Source organism: Gavialis gangeticus, unplaced genomic scaffold, assembly GCF_001723915.1.
Source record: "Gavialis gangeticus isolate Ggan-Ray unplaced genomic scaffold, GavGan_comp1, whole genome shotgun sequence".
In the NCBI taxonomy this organism is placed as follows: Eukaryota; Metazoa; Chordata; order Crocodylia; family Gavialidae; genus Gavialis; species Gavialis gangeticus.
Genome location: NW_017728995.1, coordinates 1,290,826 through 1,305,002, shown reverse-complemented (window position 1 = coordinate 1,305,002; position 14,177 = coordinate 1,290,826). Strand labels below are relative to the sequence as shown.

Here is a 14,177-nt window from a genome sequence, read left to right as displayed (position 1 = left end):
ATTCTGACCTAGAAGCTGGACTTATATTTCCCTAAAACCTACCCCTTATAGTGATATGATTTCCCCAACAACACACAGGGGTTTCTCCTTAGTTTTCTAATCAGCATGCTTCCACTGCACTGCCTATCTGCTCTTTCTTTATTACTGTAGTACAGTTACCTGGAGGGGGGAGGGGGGTCTCAGTAATACTTTTCCCTGTAACAGAAACCCTGTGGCACTGCTTGGGCCCCTGTTCCACCAGTTTGGCAGAAGCTTGTTTTTGTGGAGAAGCTTGAGAGAGTCCAAAGGAGAGCCACCTGCATGATCCAAGGCCTGGAGGAAAGGCCGTATGAGGAGAGGCTGAGAGACTTGGGACTCTTCAGTCTGGAGAAGAGAAGACTTGGGGGGGACTTGGTGGCAGCCTACAATTATATAAGAGGGGTACATCAGGACCTGGGAGAACAGCTGTTCACCAGAGCGGCCCAAGGGGTAACAAGGTCTAATGACCAAATACTCCAGGAAGGCCAATTTAGACTAGACATAAGAAAAAAGTCCTTTACGCTGTGCGTGTCCAGGATCTGGAACCACCCCATAGGTGGTACAAGCATATACTCTGGACTCTTTAAAAAAATGGGTAAATATATTTCTTGCTGGGGTCACTTGATCCCAACTGACTTCCCACCTATGGCGGGGAGGCTGGACCCAATGATCTCATGAGGTCCCTTCCAGCTCCTAATGTCTATGAAATCTATGGACTGTTTTTCCTCTCCCCTAACCAAAATAATGAGGCTGGCAAAAGCTACAAGTTAGGTGCAGTTTATCAGCCAAAGCTTTTTAGCCATTATTCCTCATTCTGTTTGTGGACCTGGTTTTACATTGGCAAAAGCATTATCTTGCTGGTACTAGCTTCCTCTCTAGTCAAGGGACTGGCCAGCATAGCTCTACCAGCAAACCTGAGGCCCCAAGCAAACCTAGGAAGTTGAACAAGAACCAAAATTCATACAAATTGTAGGCAAGGGAAGGAGTAAGCATTGCAGATTTTGTGAAGGAACTGCAGCCTTGAGGCTACTCCCCATGTTTTCCTTCACACTCACTTCCATTATTGAACAGACCAAGCTGATCAAGCAGGACATTAGATAGATACAATAAGTAATCTAAGTCCTTATACCCTTACTCCTAAGTAATAGCCTTTTTTCCCCAGATAGCCCCATCAAACTGTGCTTTTTAGAATGAATATCGATGGCAAATAGCTTAAAAAATGCATAAGCTTGTTAAGTGTACGATTTTGTAATTAAAATATATTTAATTCTATATGCATTTTGAAGGGAGATAGATACAGAAGCAGATAGATAAGCTTTCAGAATATCCCACCTCTCCTTAAGAGATATTAGCACAGCAGTTCTGATGTAGGATTGTTCAGGGAGTCAAAGCAGTACTATAATATGCAACCACTTTGTTCAATAATCATATTAGCTGTTGCCAATTAGAAAAGAAAATATTCTCAGGCATGAATAACAAGATCCCAGATGTTGTATTTGTTGTAGCAAACTTTTCTTTGTACTGCAACACCCTATCTACTCATTGGCAATATTCTCTGTGCTGAGCATGGGCGAGTATTGCAAGACATGATAAAGTCCACTTTTGTGCAACATGGTGAGAATTTGGTGATGCGTAGCAGAGGTGCATTGAAAATACATTTAAGACCTTTTGCTTTAACTATATTTTTATACTGTAAACAGAGTTTTGAGCAGTGTCTCCTGTTTCTAAGATAACAAGAGGATGATAAAAAGATTGCATCAACATACAAATATTCATTTTCCTCCCCCCACCCTGCAACACTGTAGATAGAAGAAGAATGTGTTCCAGTATGCGAGTACTGTGGCAGCCCACTGAAGGTATTCCCTTCCTATGAATATATTGACCCCACCTCAAAAGATTACCAAATGGTAAGCTATTAGAAAGTGTTAGCAGAGCTTCACTACAGAGCTGGGACTTCACTCTGGTGTAACATTACTGCTTTGCTTCCCAGAACTTTTGTTGTGAGAACAGCCGAGATCTCTACAAGTACATTGTTAACGAAAGCCAGCTTTATGAAAAATCTAAGAACGAGTCAATCTCCATTGACCCTCATGAAGCCCATGGTAGTGAAACTGAAAGGCAGCGAGCACAGGAGAAAGCATATTTAAGGTACCATTTGCTGGCTAATATAATGAACTTTTGATTCAAGTCTTTTCAGGAATAACTTTCCAGCCTGGGAAAGAAATAGAAGGAAAATGAGTATAGCATACAGGCACGGAAGAAGAGAAGATCTACAGTGGGCAGGAGTTGTGTGTGCTGATATCTTATCAAAAGAAAAACCCAGAGAGGGCCTGGTCTCTGCACTGTTTCTTGCAAATACTGGTTCTCTTTCTGGCTTCAGTCATTTCTGAAGAAGGGTGGAGGCAGACTCAACACAGCTGAGTGACTGGAAGCAGTGTCTGGCACTTGTACACATTAGGGATGTTTAGTCCTTAAGGTTACATTGTGCCCCCTAAATTGAAATAGTGGGTTTTTAATTGAAACCCACCTTTTCAATTTAGGGATTTCCTTCACTGTTACGGCAAGAGGCCTTGCTGAAGGCAAAAGCGATAAGGGTCCTGATCTTTTTTTCTGCAGAGCCTGCCTGCCATTCCCACTGCTGGGGGGCAAGCTGACTAATAGCTGCAACACATTAGGATGTAGTTTAGTTTGCAACAATGCAAAATCATTTAAAGTCCCCCTCCCCAGCGTGACGATTGGGCTGGGGAAACGATCATCGCGCTGGGGAGGGAAACAGCTCATCTGGGCTGAGTTCCTTTCCCCAGCCTGATGGTAGCGCTCAGCTCAGCCCCATTTCCCTTCCTCGATCGATCCCACTGCTGGGGAGGGGAACTGAGCAATGGGGCTCAGTTCCCTTCCCCAGCTCCCCAGTCCTAGGCAGCATCCCTCCCTCATCTGGCAGGCAGATTGGGGGCCCGCAACCCTGGAAGGACTGGCAGAGCCCCTGCAGCCCTGCCGGGGTTGGGCCCCCAATCTGCCTGCTGGATGAGAGAGGCTGGTTTCAAGTTTCCTCATTATAGGGTATGGGCAAAATGTCGAAACAGCATCACTGTTTGGATGAAACAAAAGGAACAGCTGTTTCGAATCAAAACGAAATTCAAAACAAAAACACTGTTCTATTGAAATCTTGAAATGCAAGTCAAAATGGAACAGTGCCGTTTTACACAGCCCTAATGTACAGCGTGACACCATTAAGCCACACAAAGTAACATTTTTGTCATGTGCACATGGTAATGGCATCACATATGCAAGCACCCCTATGTTTTATCTCAACCACTTCAGCTAACATTGATGGTTAGATGCTGATTTGGGGTCTTTCCTTGTTTGGGTGTCCAAACTGAAGGACCTTGAGTCCAGTTCAGAGGTGGTGAGCATTCCCAAGCCTCTGACTTGTTGGAATTGTGAATGTTCAGCAGTTCAAAAGCGTAGGTCCTTAGTATTGGGGCGGGGTGTGGGGGGGAAGCACTGTAAAAAAAATCAACCACCTCTGCTCTGCAGGACTCATAGCACTGCTTCTTATATAGGTTGGTTTAGAAGAGAGGGATTCTATTTTTAAATGTATATTACATTATTTTACCTGCAAATTATGCTCTTACCAGCAAAAATTCATCACAGAGTCAACAAATTATTCTAATATATGAGACAACAGGCTGCTTATGTTAAAAAACCCCAGCAAATAACTTATCTGTTCTTTCTAGGTTCTCTCAGTACCTAAAAGAACAGTAGCATCAAATAAGTCAGTAACTACAAAAAAAAATTCTCCTTCCTTAAAAAGAAAAGAAAAAAAACAAGATGGAGATACCAGAAAGGCAGAAATTGCCTAATGCCAATAATTTAGGTATACAGGCCTAACTCTTACAGCCTTGGTTGAGACTTCTGCCTATGTTAAAGGCTAAACAAATATTAGTCTTCTATATGATTGATCAATTATAAAAATAATATTAGCTAGTTAAGCTGGTATCCCCATTTTCCTGTTGCCTGGTCATTCATTGTCCTTCTCAGACTGCCAGGGAATCTCCAGTTTCTATACTCAAAGGAAGACAAAAACTTATGCAGGTTTAACTTACCCCCAGCACTGTAGCATTCTCTTTTAGTGTTACTGTCCCCCAACACTCAGAAAAGGAGCCAAACATTTTGGTGCTTTAAGTACCATTATGCTCTTTATAAAATTTAAAATTTTGCCATCCGTTAAGGCATTCCATCAAATTCATGTGACGTTATCCAAGAATATTCCTGTATTAGGTTTTTTGTTTGTTCCTAACCCACTATTGCCATGCCTTTTCCATGCACTGGCTATTAGGAAAGTCTCTTCTGTCTGGACAGATGTTATAAATAGTCCTGGCCAGCATAACATACCCAGAGTTATGCAAGAAAAAAGTTTGGTGTTTTATTTTACAACAAATCTGAATAACCCAGGTACACACTAGTCCTCTCACCCTGGAATCCAACATGTCCACTGCCCTAGCTATTTCAAACAACGTTGCACTGATAAAGGGGCTTTCAGATTGCCAAAAGAACTCATGGTAAGGTGGAAGCCTCCACAAAGAAATAAACTCCAGTACTTCATCTTTTTAAGTCAGAACTCATGAGACTTCATAGCTAGGCAGCAAAAACAAAGCACAAACTTTCTGGCTCAGTCATTTGAGGAATCCCCACCTTGTTTTCCAGCTGTTTGTTACCACGTTTATCACTACTGTAAACATCCTTATAGACACAAGAGGAAATTACCATATCTCAGACCCACTTTCCTGTATGCTTTATCCATCTATTTCAGTTACTGAACCTTGCAGGAAGTTGCGTTTATTTTGCACAAGATCCAGATTTTGCATCTGTTATAGTTTTTGTTTTGGCTAATAAAACACAGACCCATTTAATTTTGCATTATTGGCAGCCATACATGGGCCTAATTCTCTTTTGCTTAGATAGAAGGCTAGACAGGATAGCACCTTAAAAATTAACTTGTTCAGAGATGCATAAGTTTCAATGGGCAACAGCTTATATCATCAACATCTGATAAAGTAGGCTGTCACCTTATGCCTAAGTGAGTTAGTCTCTAACATGCTATCCTACCCTACCTTCTGCCTGACTTCAGACTAACACAGCTAACTAGTTCTGTTTTTGCTTACATGTTATGCTGGGATTATTCCATTTTCTCCAAAAGGAGTTGCTTGCAATATTGAGAGAGGAGACTCAGGTCATCTCTCTTACAAGGACATCAGAGATTTACGTTCCATTTTCTAATCAAGATTTTTTTAAATTTGTGTCTTGTCTGTTTCCTCTTAATAGGCAACAGGAGAGACAAATGGCAAAACAGTTGGCCTATGTGACAGCAGAGCAGACCAGTTTCATTGAATGTAAGTAGGATTATTTAACTGTTAGAATTAATCCAAATGGCTATTTTGACACTGTCACAACTTTGCTTCTAAATGTGTGTGTAGATTTCAATGTAACTAATTAGTTAGAGCCACTGTGGCACCCCTGGAAAAATATGACATGTTGTGTGGCACCAACCTTAAATATTAAATAGCATGGTGTTTGGGTTAAATAGAGAGCCTTCCCTTGCTCTGACATCAGCCATTGTATATTGAAGAGTTCAGGCATAAATTACACACACACACACAAATATGTCAAAAGAACATCATTCACTTTATAAAATGTATTTTTCCTTGAAAGTTAGAAAATGCCAAAATTAACTTGCCTGTCTCTTGCTCATCCAGGCTGAAGGTGAATAACCAGTTAAATTCTAGCCCTCTACAAGACTAATCAATTATAAAGAATTAATTCGACATACTTGTATCTCCATTACAATATGGCTTGGTCATGCAAATTCCTGCTTCACCTACTGTTAAATGTCCAGTTTCATATCCTTGAAGGAAGCCAAAAAGTTTATGCAAATACCTGCATCTGCTAACCTTAATTTGGTCTTTCTTATGTACAAGATGAGAGTCTAGTCACATTATCACATACTATTTTAACACAGGAACTCTGGCTCATTTAGGTATTGCATGCACACTGCTCAGTTAATAAACAGCTCTTCAATAGTTTATTCTCTCCTCATTGTTCCAGGTGTGGCCTCAGGCCTTATTTCCTGCATGCTCTCCAGGCACTGTTTTGCAGACAAAATTATTAATTTTCCTCATTTTTTCTTATGAAGTCCACTGTTTGTGTACCTTACACAAAGGAATTAATTTCCCTGTGGGACAAGGGGTGGTATTATTGCCGTTTTCCTGATGGGGAATCCAGACACAGATAATTAGATCAACAGTATCCACTAATTTTGTGTACCCACTATGAGACCTAGGAGCTGATTCTTTTCAGGATGCTCATGTTTCAGTTTCATGCTCCAAACTATGGACCTTACAAAGCAAATAATCACCAGAAGTAAAGGCAATCCTCAGACTTACGCCACAATTGATTCCTGAAAACCGCGTCTTAAGTCGAAATGTTGTAACTCAGAACCAATTTTATCATAAGAAACAATGTAATAAATGGGGGATTTGTTCCTGAACCAAGGCCTGATACCCTATTTTCACCAAAAATACCCAAGAATTTTGTACTTGATCAATTATAGGTGAGTAATCTAGCTACATTAATGTATTTATATTGTAAATAGCAATCATATTGATTTGGAAGGACTTCTTTGAGGTGACTTTGCTGGACTTTTTGAAGGTCTCTTGGTTGGACTTTTTGAAGGGTTCTTGGCTGGAGTCTTCTCAGGCGTCTTGGCTGCAGGTTTTTCTGGAGTCTTGTCTGCTTTCTTAAAGAAAGTGTCCAAGGAAGTTTGGACAGATGTTCTCCAGGAAGATGGGTGACACAGCAAACTTGTTCGCTGGCATGGCGTCACATTGGAACAAGCATTGTAAAGTCAAAACTGATGTCAAAAAGTTGAAACAGGGTGTCAATTTATAAGTGGTGTAAGTGTGAAATGTTGTAACTTGAAATGCTGTAAGTCGAGGACTGCCTGTATTTAAGAAAAGCTAAACTATGCATTTTCCTGGCCTTGCTGTCTGAAACGGCTACACCATTTTTGCTACACTTTTCAAAAAACAAAAACATCAGCCTGTATCTGACATCTGGCAAGACTGAACTGTTTTCCACAATTATAATCAACTGTAAAGATAGTCTTTATAATGGGAACTGTTGTAAAGCCTCATCATAGACAACATTGCCAGTGCCCCACCTCTAACGTATAACTCCTATACTTACTTCTCAGATTCAAAACAACTTAATACCATTTCCTACCAGCTTTCCCGTGAGCCACCCTGGTCAGGAACTTATACTCTGCCATCTGATGAGACAGTTGAAAAAGAAGAGGGAGAGGATATTAACTACAGTATTACATGCTGTGACTTTACCATAGTGGGTGGAAAGGTAAAGAGCTCCTGAAGTTTCATTGCAAGAGATCCCCTTCCATGGTCTGACATTTGCACAGTGCAGTCCCCTCTTTGTGGAGGACAAGTAGCTGTTCAGCTGAGACCTTGAGGAAGTGCTTTGGTTGGACTTACATGTTGCACAATGCGTTTTGCTGGTCCTCTGCATAGGGATGAATTTCACCCTGTGCATGAAGCAGGCCAGGGATTCACAACACTACAATGTATGGAGGTTAGCTACCTTTCCCCAGTTGACTGCTACTCCATCAGCTTGTGTTATTCTGATCCCCCTTTAGCACAAGGACATTGGCCAGTCAAGGAACCTTCTCCATTTGCTTCTGTGCCAGAAACCACTGAAAGTTTAGAGACTTACACATATCCTGGCAGGCAGAATCTAGCTAGTTTCCTTTTCTTCTGGCCTCTTTCTGTTTGTTCTTTATATCAATTTTTGTGCTGTGTTCCTACTTCAGGCAAACTTTTGTTGAGGAATGAAATTAGCAGTGATAAATAACTGGTTAACACAGTAGTGGATAAAACACTGGCAGCAGGCCTGGGAGCTTTGTGTTGCAAACTTCTCCATGCCTGTCTACTTTAGCAGTATGCTCCATAATTCCGTGGGAATGGTAGAAGCCTAGACTGGAGCATCTTTGGGGCACAGACCAAAACAAGTAATACATGGCAGGGGAGAGGAAACAAAGCTACAGTACAGTGTTTTAACTACCAAATGAAGAACTTAAATGTCCAGGCCCAGGCTTTGCTGCATCAGTAGGGGCGAGGAAGGAGGTGGTAATCAAGGCAACAGCCCTGGAAGGAGCGGGGGCAAAAATAGAAGCTGTAGGTGCCAACCAGCCACAGTGTTGTCATCACCAGCTACCAGTGCTACCCCAGGTACAGAGATGCTGTTATACCTCTGCCCTTCAATAAAGAACCCAGGTATGCAAAAGATAAAAGACAGATATTGTACAAAGGCTGAGAGATTGTTCAATTAACATGATGCTTGTGACAGTTTCAGCTTTTTTTAAAAAAAAAATTCCTTTTAATTGCCCACAGTTAGCGAAGAATCAGTTCCTGGAAAAGTATTACAGGCATGGAGGAAAATTTCTTACCTTATTTCCAGACGGGACATCCCAATTATTGTATCCTTCACAAGACTAATTTACTTTGGTCACATTTTAAAAGTATATATTTTTAACAATGAGTTGGAATGGTAAATCTAAGATTAACCTTTTGCAACAAAAAGCAAGTAAGAGCTATGACAGCCAATAAACAAGCCATAAACAAGAATTGCTTAAAGCCAGCAGAACTATAATCACCTCTCCATAGTCTTCAAAGTATATGGGTAGAATGCATTAAGTTCCTTCATGTGACATTTCCTTGCAGTCCCATCTTTCTACCTCAATTTCACATGAGAAGGGATATTAACATTCTGTCATCAAAGTTAACAGAGGTCTCCTTCCTATGCTGGCATTCTCCACCCAGACCCCTCTATTCTTAGGGCAACATTTAGTAGTAGTGGTAGTAATAAATAGTACTACTACTAATGCCAAATTACATGGTGCCATAAATGTGCATGAGGCATGTTAATTCAACCCCATAATGCTATTCCTGTTGAGCAGATGTTTTGTTTTTCACATGGCACCAAGTATGAGGAGCAAAGGTTGTGGATCTGTTTGGTTTTGGGGTGTTCTAAGATTTCCCTGAAAATGAATGACCCCAGCACAGTTCTCCCTCCACGGTTTTTTCTGCTACCATTCTAATCACATGAGTTGCCTCCTCTGCTTTGCATTCACTATAACACCAGGTATATTTTTAATGGGAAACCATATATACTTAAATGATAAACACATCAGTAGAATCTTCCACCCTGCCTAGTAGGCTGCAGATAGCTTGTATGCAGGGCTTGACGCACACTATAGTAAAAAGAAAGAGATTCCCCCAATTAAAATATCAGTGACTGGCATGAAAACAGTAATCAAGGAAATGTCACTTGGAGTGCTGTGAAAACAACATTCTGAAATATTTAATGCTATGTAATACCACTACAGACTACTCACCCACCACAGACTGAGTTCCTTATCCAAATGGAGCTATCCATCTGGAAATCTGGCGGTGATCGTTGTGAACAAGAAAGGAGGTTTGATTTGCATAGTACAAGAAGACAAGCCAAATAATGCAGCAATCCAAGCAGTGTTTGAGTCCAGTGGTAAAAGCACTTGCTATCATCCCAATGGGAATATATGGTATGTTCAGGTGCACTCAGTCATTTCTTTTTGCCGATTGGCACCTGCCAGAATTTTGGTACTGCGTGGATCAGGATGAGGTTTTAACAGTACTGATAGATAGATAGATAGATAGATAGATAGATAGATAGATAGATAGATAAAGAAGGCCAACATATAGCTCAGGCATTTCTCACCACAGTTTTATTTACATTCTTAGACCACAGTCTTTCAAAGACTTATGTGTTAAAGTTAATCATGCGCACACACATCCCATTAATAGTAACTGAGTTGAATAAACTTTAAGCACTATCCTGCTTGAAGTTCAGTGCAGATGAAGACTCTCACAGGCACAGAGCCCATTGTTGCGTGATCTGCGCAGCCTGCCAAATCGGGTGAAACTAGAAGTACCCCTGCAGCAGTGGAAAAGTAAGAAGATGAACAGAGCACTGACATTTACACTCTTTCAGAGCTGAGGGTTGTTCAGCACAGGCCCTCCCTTGTCCACTGTCTTCTCTTGTCTGAGGTGGGGGAGGCCATGGAGAGAGACAATTTAAGGGAGAAATTAATACCAAATTCAACTCCTTCCTCTCTGCCGCAGGAATCAAGACATTTGCCTAAAATAGTGGCACTGTCAGATCTGCAAAGACCTTTAAGCTGTGATGAAGTAAAGGGAAGAAAACACTTGATGCAACCGAAGTCTCCCAATTTTCTACTTTTAGGTATTTAGGGCTTAACCCTGCAAGGTGCCAACTTGCTCTGAACAGCTTTTAATTTCCACGGGAGTTGAGCACTTGACAGTACCCTGCAGAGATGAGCCCATAGAGCAGACTTTTCATCTTCCTCCACAAGAGCAGGACTTCCATTGACTTCAGGAGGGTAGATACAGACCCTTCGTTATTTATTCTCTGAGCTCCTGCTCATGTGAGTAGACCCTTTGCTTCCAGAATCACCCAAGTCCAAGGTACACAGAGTAGGGCCGAGCTGTATTAGCAACAGCAATGCATTGTGTGTTACTTACCAGTCGTGTGTTATTGATGTTTTTTCCTTCTTGCTTAGGATAAACATTAACATTGAGGAAGGACATTACTTAGATCAAGCTGGCAACAGAGTGAGGGTGTGGACCTGGCCAAGCCATTTGAAACCTTCTGGATCTCGAATTCCATTTAAACCCATTTTTATATCTTTGAACCAGTATCTTGGTGTCAGGATATACGGACAAGACAAGATTATGATTTCTTTTCTGGCCATGGGGCAGCAAGCAAAATTCATCGTGGGAACAAAAGTGCAGGTATTTATTCACACACATATGCATCCCTCCTACATTGAAGTACAGCAACTAGAAGGAACTGGATAGTCTCTCCAGCACATTTTAAGGAAGGAGGGAGGTGAATAAAGGGATTTTACCTGAAAAGGGCAACACAACTCAAATCTTTAGAAGTACTTAGCAATTAAACTGTATTTGTGAACTTTGAAATCTGACAGAATTCTTGAATTCCATATGCTTCATTCATTTCAAATCCCCAGTTCATCTGGCTTTTACAGCAAGCATTCATCATAATACAATTAAAGGATTGTTAACTGATAATTCCAAATAAAGACTCTGATCTCAGCAAGAGCTATGGGAATTGTTCCCAGTTGGAAATCATTTTCATTCTCTTGTGCAAAAACATCTCTTCTGCTGATCTATTTCTCAGATGGGCCTCAAGTGCCTCCTCTACCCCACTGCCTTCCCACAAAACACCAGCACACAGCTGGGTCTATGGCAGCACTAAACACTACCCCTGTAGATAACCGGTGCTTCTTAGAGGACTCATCTGCAGTGGGAATGGAATGGGGGAGAACAGAGCACACACCCATCACTGTATGGCTCGCCCCAGAATGCCTACACCTCTGTTGGAGTCGGGAAAGGGGTGGGCAAAGGGATGTCTGTGACTGAAATAAAATATTAGAGAGTTTTAGGCAGTGCACATTACTTGCAGGTAGTATAAAATACATTGTAGGTGCAAGAAAGTTTGCCTGCAGCGAGCAAGAGCTCAGCATGTATGACATGCTTTGAGCCTTTCCCTCCACAAGTCTGGGAGGAGAACACCATTACCGGGTGGAAACTTGGTGACTGGCTTGAACGTTTTGTTTTCAGGTGCCTCTCTGCTGAAGTGTGATTTTCTAGGATCATCTAGTAACTATTGATTAGTCTATTAAAGAGAAGCATGTAGTTGCGAATTATGTTAACTCCTTGCCTGTCCTCCTCCTTTCCCTTAAGGCAAGGCAGGGTAGTCAACTTCCATCACCAAAATTTCCCTGTGAAGAAGAACTACTGCTGTTTGCCTGCAAAATAAAGATTCAGCATCTGTTTGACAGACTTCAGAGATGTTTAAACTTCCCTTCTAACAAGCAATGGGACAAAATCAAGCCGCCTTCATACCTTGCAACCCAGGCTTTAAAATTAATGTACCTGTGTAAGAATTCTGGCATAAGTGAGGACCTAGACAGTTCAGTAAAAACTATAATAAATGCACCTGTCTGACCTGCAGAATGTATGCTGCACAGTGACCATTCATTTCACTATTCTGAAGAATACTGTAGATCTATGAAAATTAGCCTAAAGAACTTCTATACAGTAGGCTCAACTTTCAAGGCCAACTCTTTTACTTTCTGTTTAACTACCTAGGCAATTGTCCCCCACACACCAGGTACAGTTCTTTCTATCATTACTATCCCATTAATTTAAGTGAGATAGTTTGTGGTAATATTCATTGCATCACATCCTACATTAAATATAAGGGATCCAGTTCTTCCTTAAAAATGTGGCTTAAACGGTGTTTTATGTTAATTGCATTAAAGACTTAGAGATGATGACTTGGGCTCATTTTTAAATGCTTTTTAAAAATTTTTTTAACATCCTTTATAATTTTCTTGCTCAGAAATGTAACATTCCAGGCAGTACAACATGCATTTCAGTAGGAATTAAATAACTACTTGAATAATTTGTATAGGCAGCCCAGTTTATGGCTAGGATCTTGTTTTGTCAACACAAATACAGATGGAAGGTAACAAACTTTCTCAGCAGGGCTCATTGTATTGAGTGAATATGTGCTGTAGTGAGTAAGAATTATAGTCACACTGCAATAAAGAGCTGGGAGATGGATACCTGCCTTTTTTTCTTTCTTCTACACATATAACAACCTAGTCCCCAACATGATAATAGCTGAAACTTCACAAGAATTTATAGATTTGTCTTTGCTCCCATGGGCAGATCCAGGATTTCCCAAACAGGTGCGGGAGCAGCAACTTATATTGCAGGGGTGGGTGTACCCCCTGCTCCCAGCTTCTTCTACTTCTGCTCCCAGCCTCCGTGTGGGGGCTCTCCAGCACATCATGGGAGCCTCTGGGGATTTTTTAAAACCTCTAAAGCAAATGGAATTCCCTTCCCCCTCCTGCTCAGAGGCAGCCCCCTCCTCTCTTCTTCACCTCTCCCTGCCTGCCACTGCTGCTTTCTCTACTGTTGTGGGGTGAGGACACTTCAGAGCCAGCTGGGCTGAGTAAGGGCTTGGCCCAGCTGGAGAGAGGATGGTGACAACAGAGCGAAGTAGTTCCCCCCCCCCCCCAATTGCAGCAGGCACAGGCCCCCCGCTGCCATTTATCAGCCCTCCCCGGCTGAGCCCAGCCCCCACGCAGCAAGCAGGAACGGCTTGGGATAGCAGAGAAAAGCAGGTGGTGAAAGGACATCTGAGCAGGCAGGGAAAGTGAGGAAGGATTTTCACCTGCTTTAGGAGCTTTAAGAAGTTCCCCATGGTGCAATCCAATCCAAAAAGGGGGTGCACCCACACCACTGTGCCCTCCGCCCCAATCACCATCATTTAGAAGGGAATCATTAATCTCCCTGTTTTGTAGCTGAAAGAGAGGCACAGACAGACTAATTTTCTCACAATCTCTCTCTGTCTGTCTTTTGGAGCCAGAAACTGTATTTAAGTTTCCTATCTCCCACTCCAGTCCCTTAACCAAGTTCTATACACTAGACTGGTATAACCTAGGCAGCAGTAGCACAGGCTTTCCCATGCTGTCCCTCCAATAACCATCTAACTCCTGCCTAAGAGGGGTTATGGCTAGGGATGGGTCAGTTTCTTTACCTATCTTATACTCTTCCCTGCTAGTAAGACTGCCATGGTTGCTAAATAATGACAGCTGTGGTGGTTTTAATGGTCTGGATACCCATGCAGTGGAAACAAAAGGAATCAGACAAGTCATGGAAGTCAGCAACCAGCCATTTGATAAAAGGGTAGCAAAAGTGTTCCAACAACCACTACACTTGGAAAGGTCAGAAAAAGAAACATACTTAGAGCACAGCAGAGCTTTTAGCCAATGCACAGTATATATTGATAAACACAGAGCCCAGCTCTGATCTCACTTTCACTTAGCGGCAGACAGCAGCTGATTCAGTCACTTGTTGGATGTGCCTGACACGGAAAGATAAGAGAGGACTTTATCCAACAAAGAAAAGGTAAATTATAACCCTTGACAGGTGTCTAAA

At 41.8% G+C, this 14,177-nt stretch overlaps 1 protein-coding gene across 1 annotated transcript in view; it reads left to right on the top strand.

The window, feature by feature from the left end:
- ERICH6 (glutamate rich 6) overlaps positions 1-12,790 on the top strand; it is a 28,749-nt gene extending 15,959 nt beyond the window's left edge. The window contains exons 10-17 of the mRNA XM_019503136.1: positions 1,824-1,925; positions 2,009-2,166; positions 5,344-5,411; positions 7,271-7,428; positions 8,478-8,563; positions 9,515-9,667; positions 10,706-10,937; positions 11,910-12,790. Coding sequence (XP_019358681.1) covers positions 1,824-1,925; positions 2,009-2,166; positions 5,344-5,411; positions 7,271-7,428; positions 8,478-8,563; positions 9,515-9,667; positions 10,706-10,937; positions 11,910-12,173 — 1,221 coding nt within the window. The 3' untranslated portion in view covers positions 12,174-12,790. The remainder of the gene's footprint in view (positions 1-1,823; positions 1,926-2,008; positions 2,167-5,343; positions 5,412-7,270; positions 7,429-8,477; positions 8,564-9,514; positions 9,668-10,705; positions 10,938-11,909) is intronic.
- Positions 12,791-14,177: the final 1,387 nt, after the last annotated feature.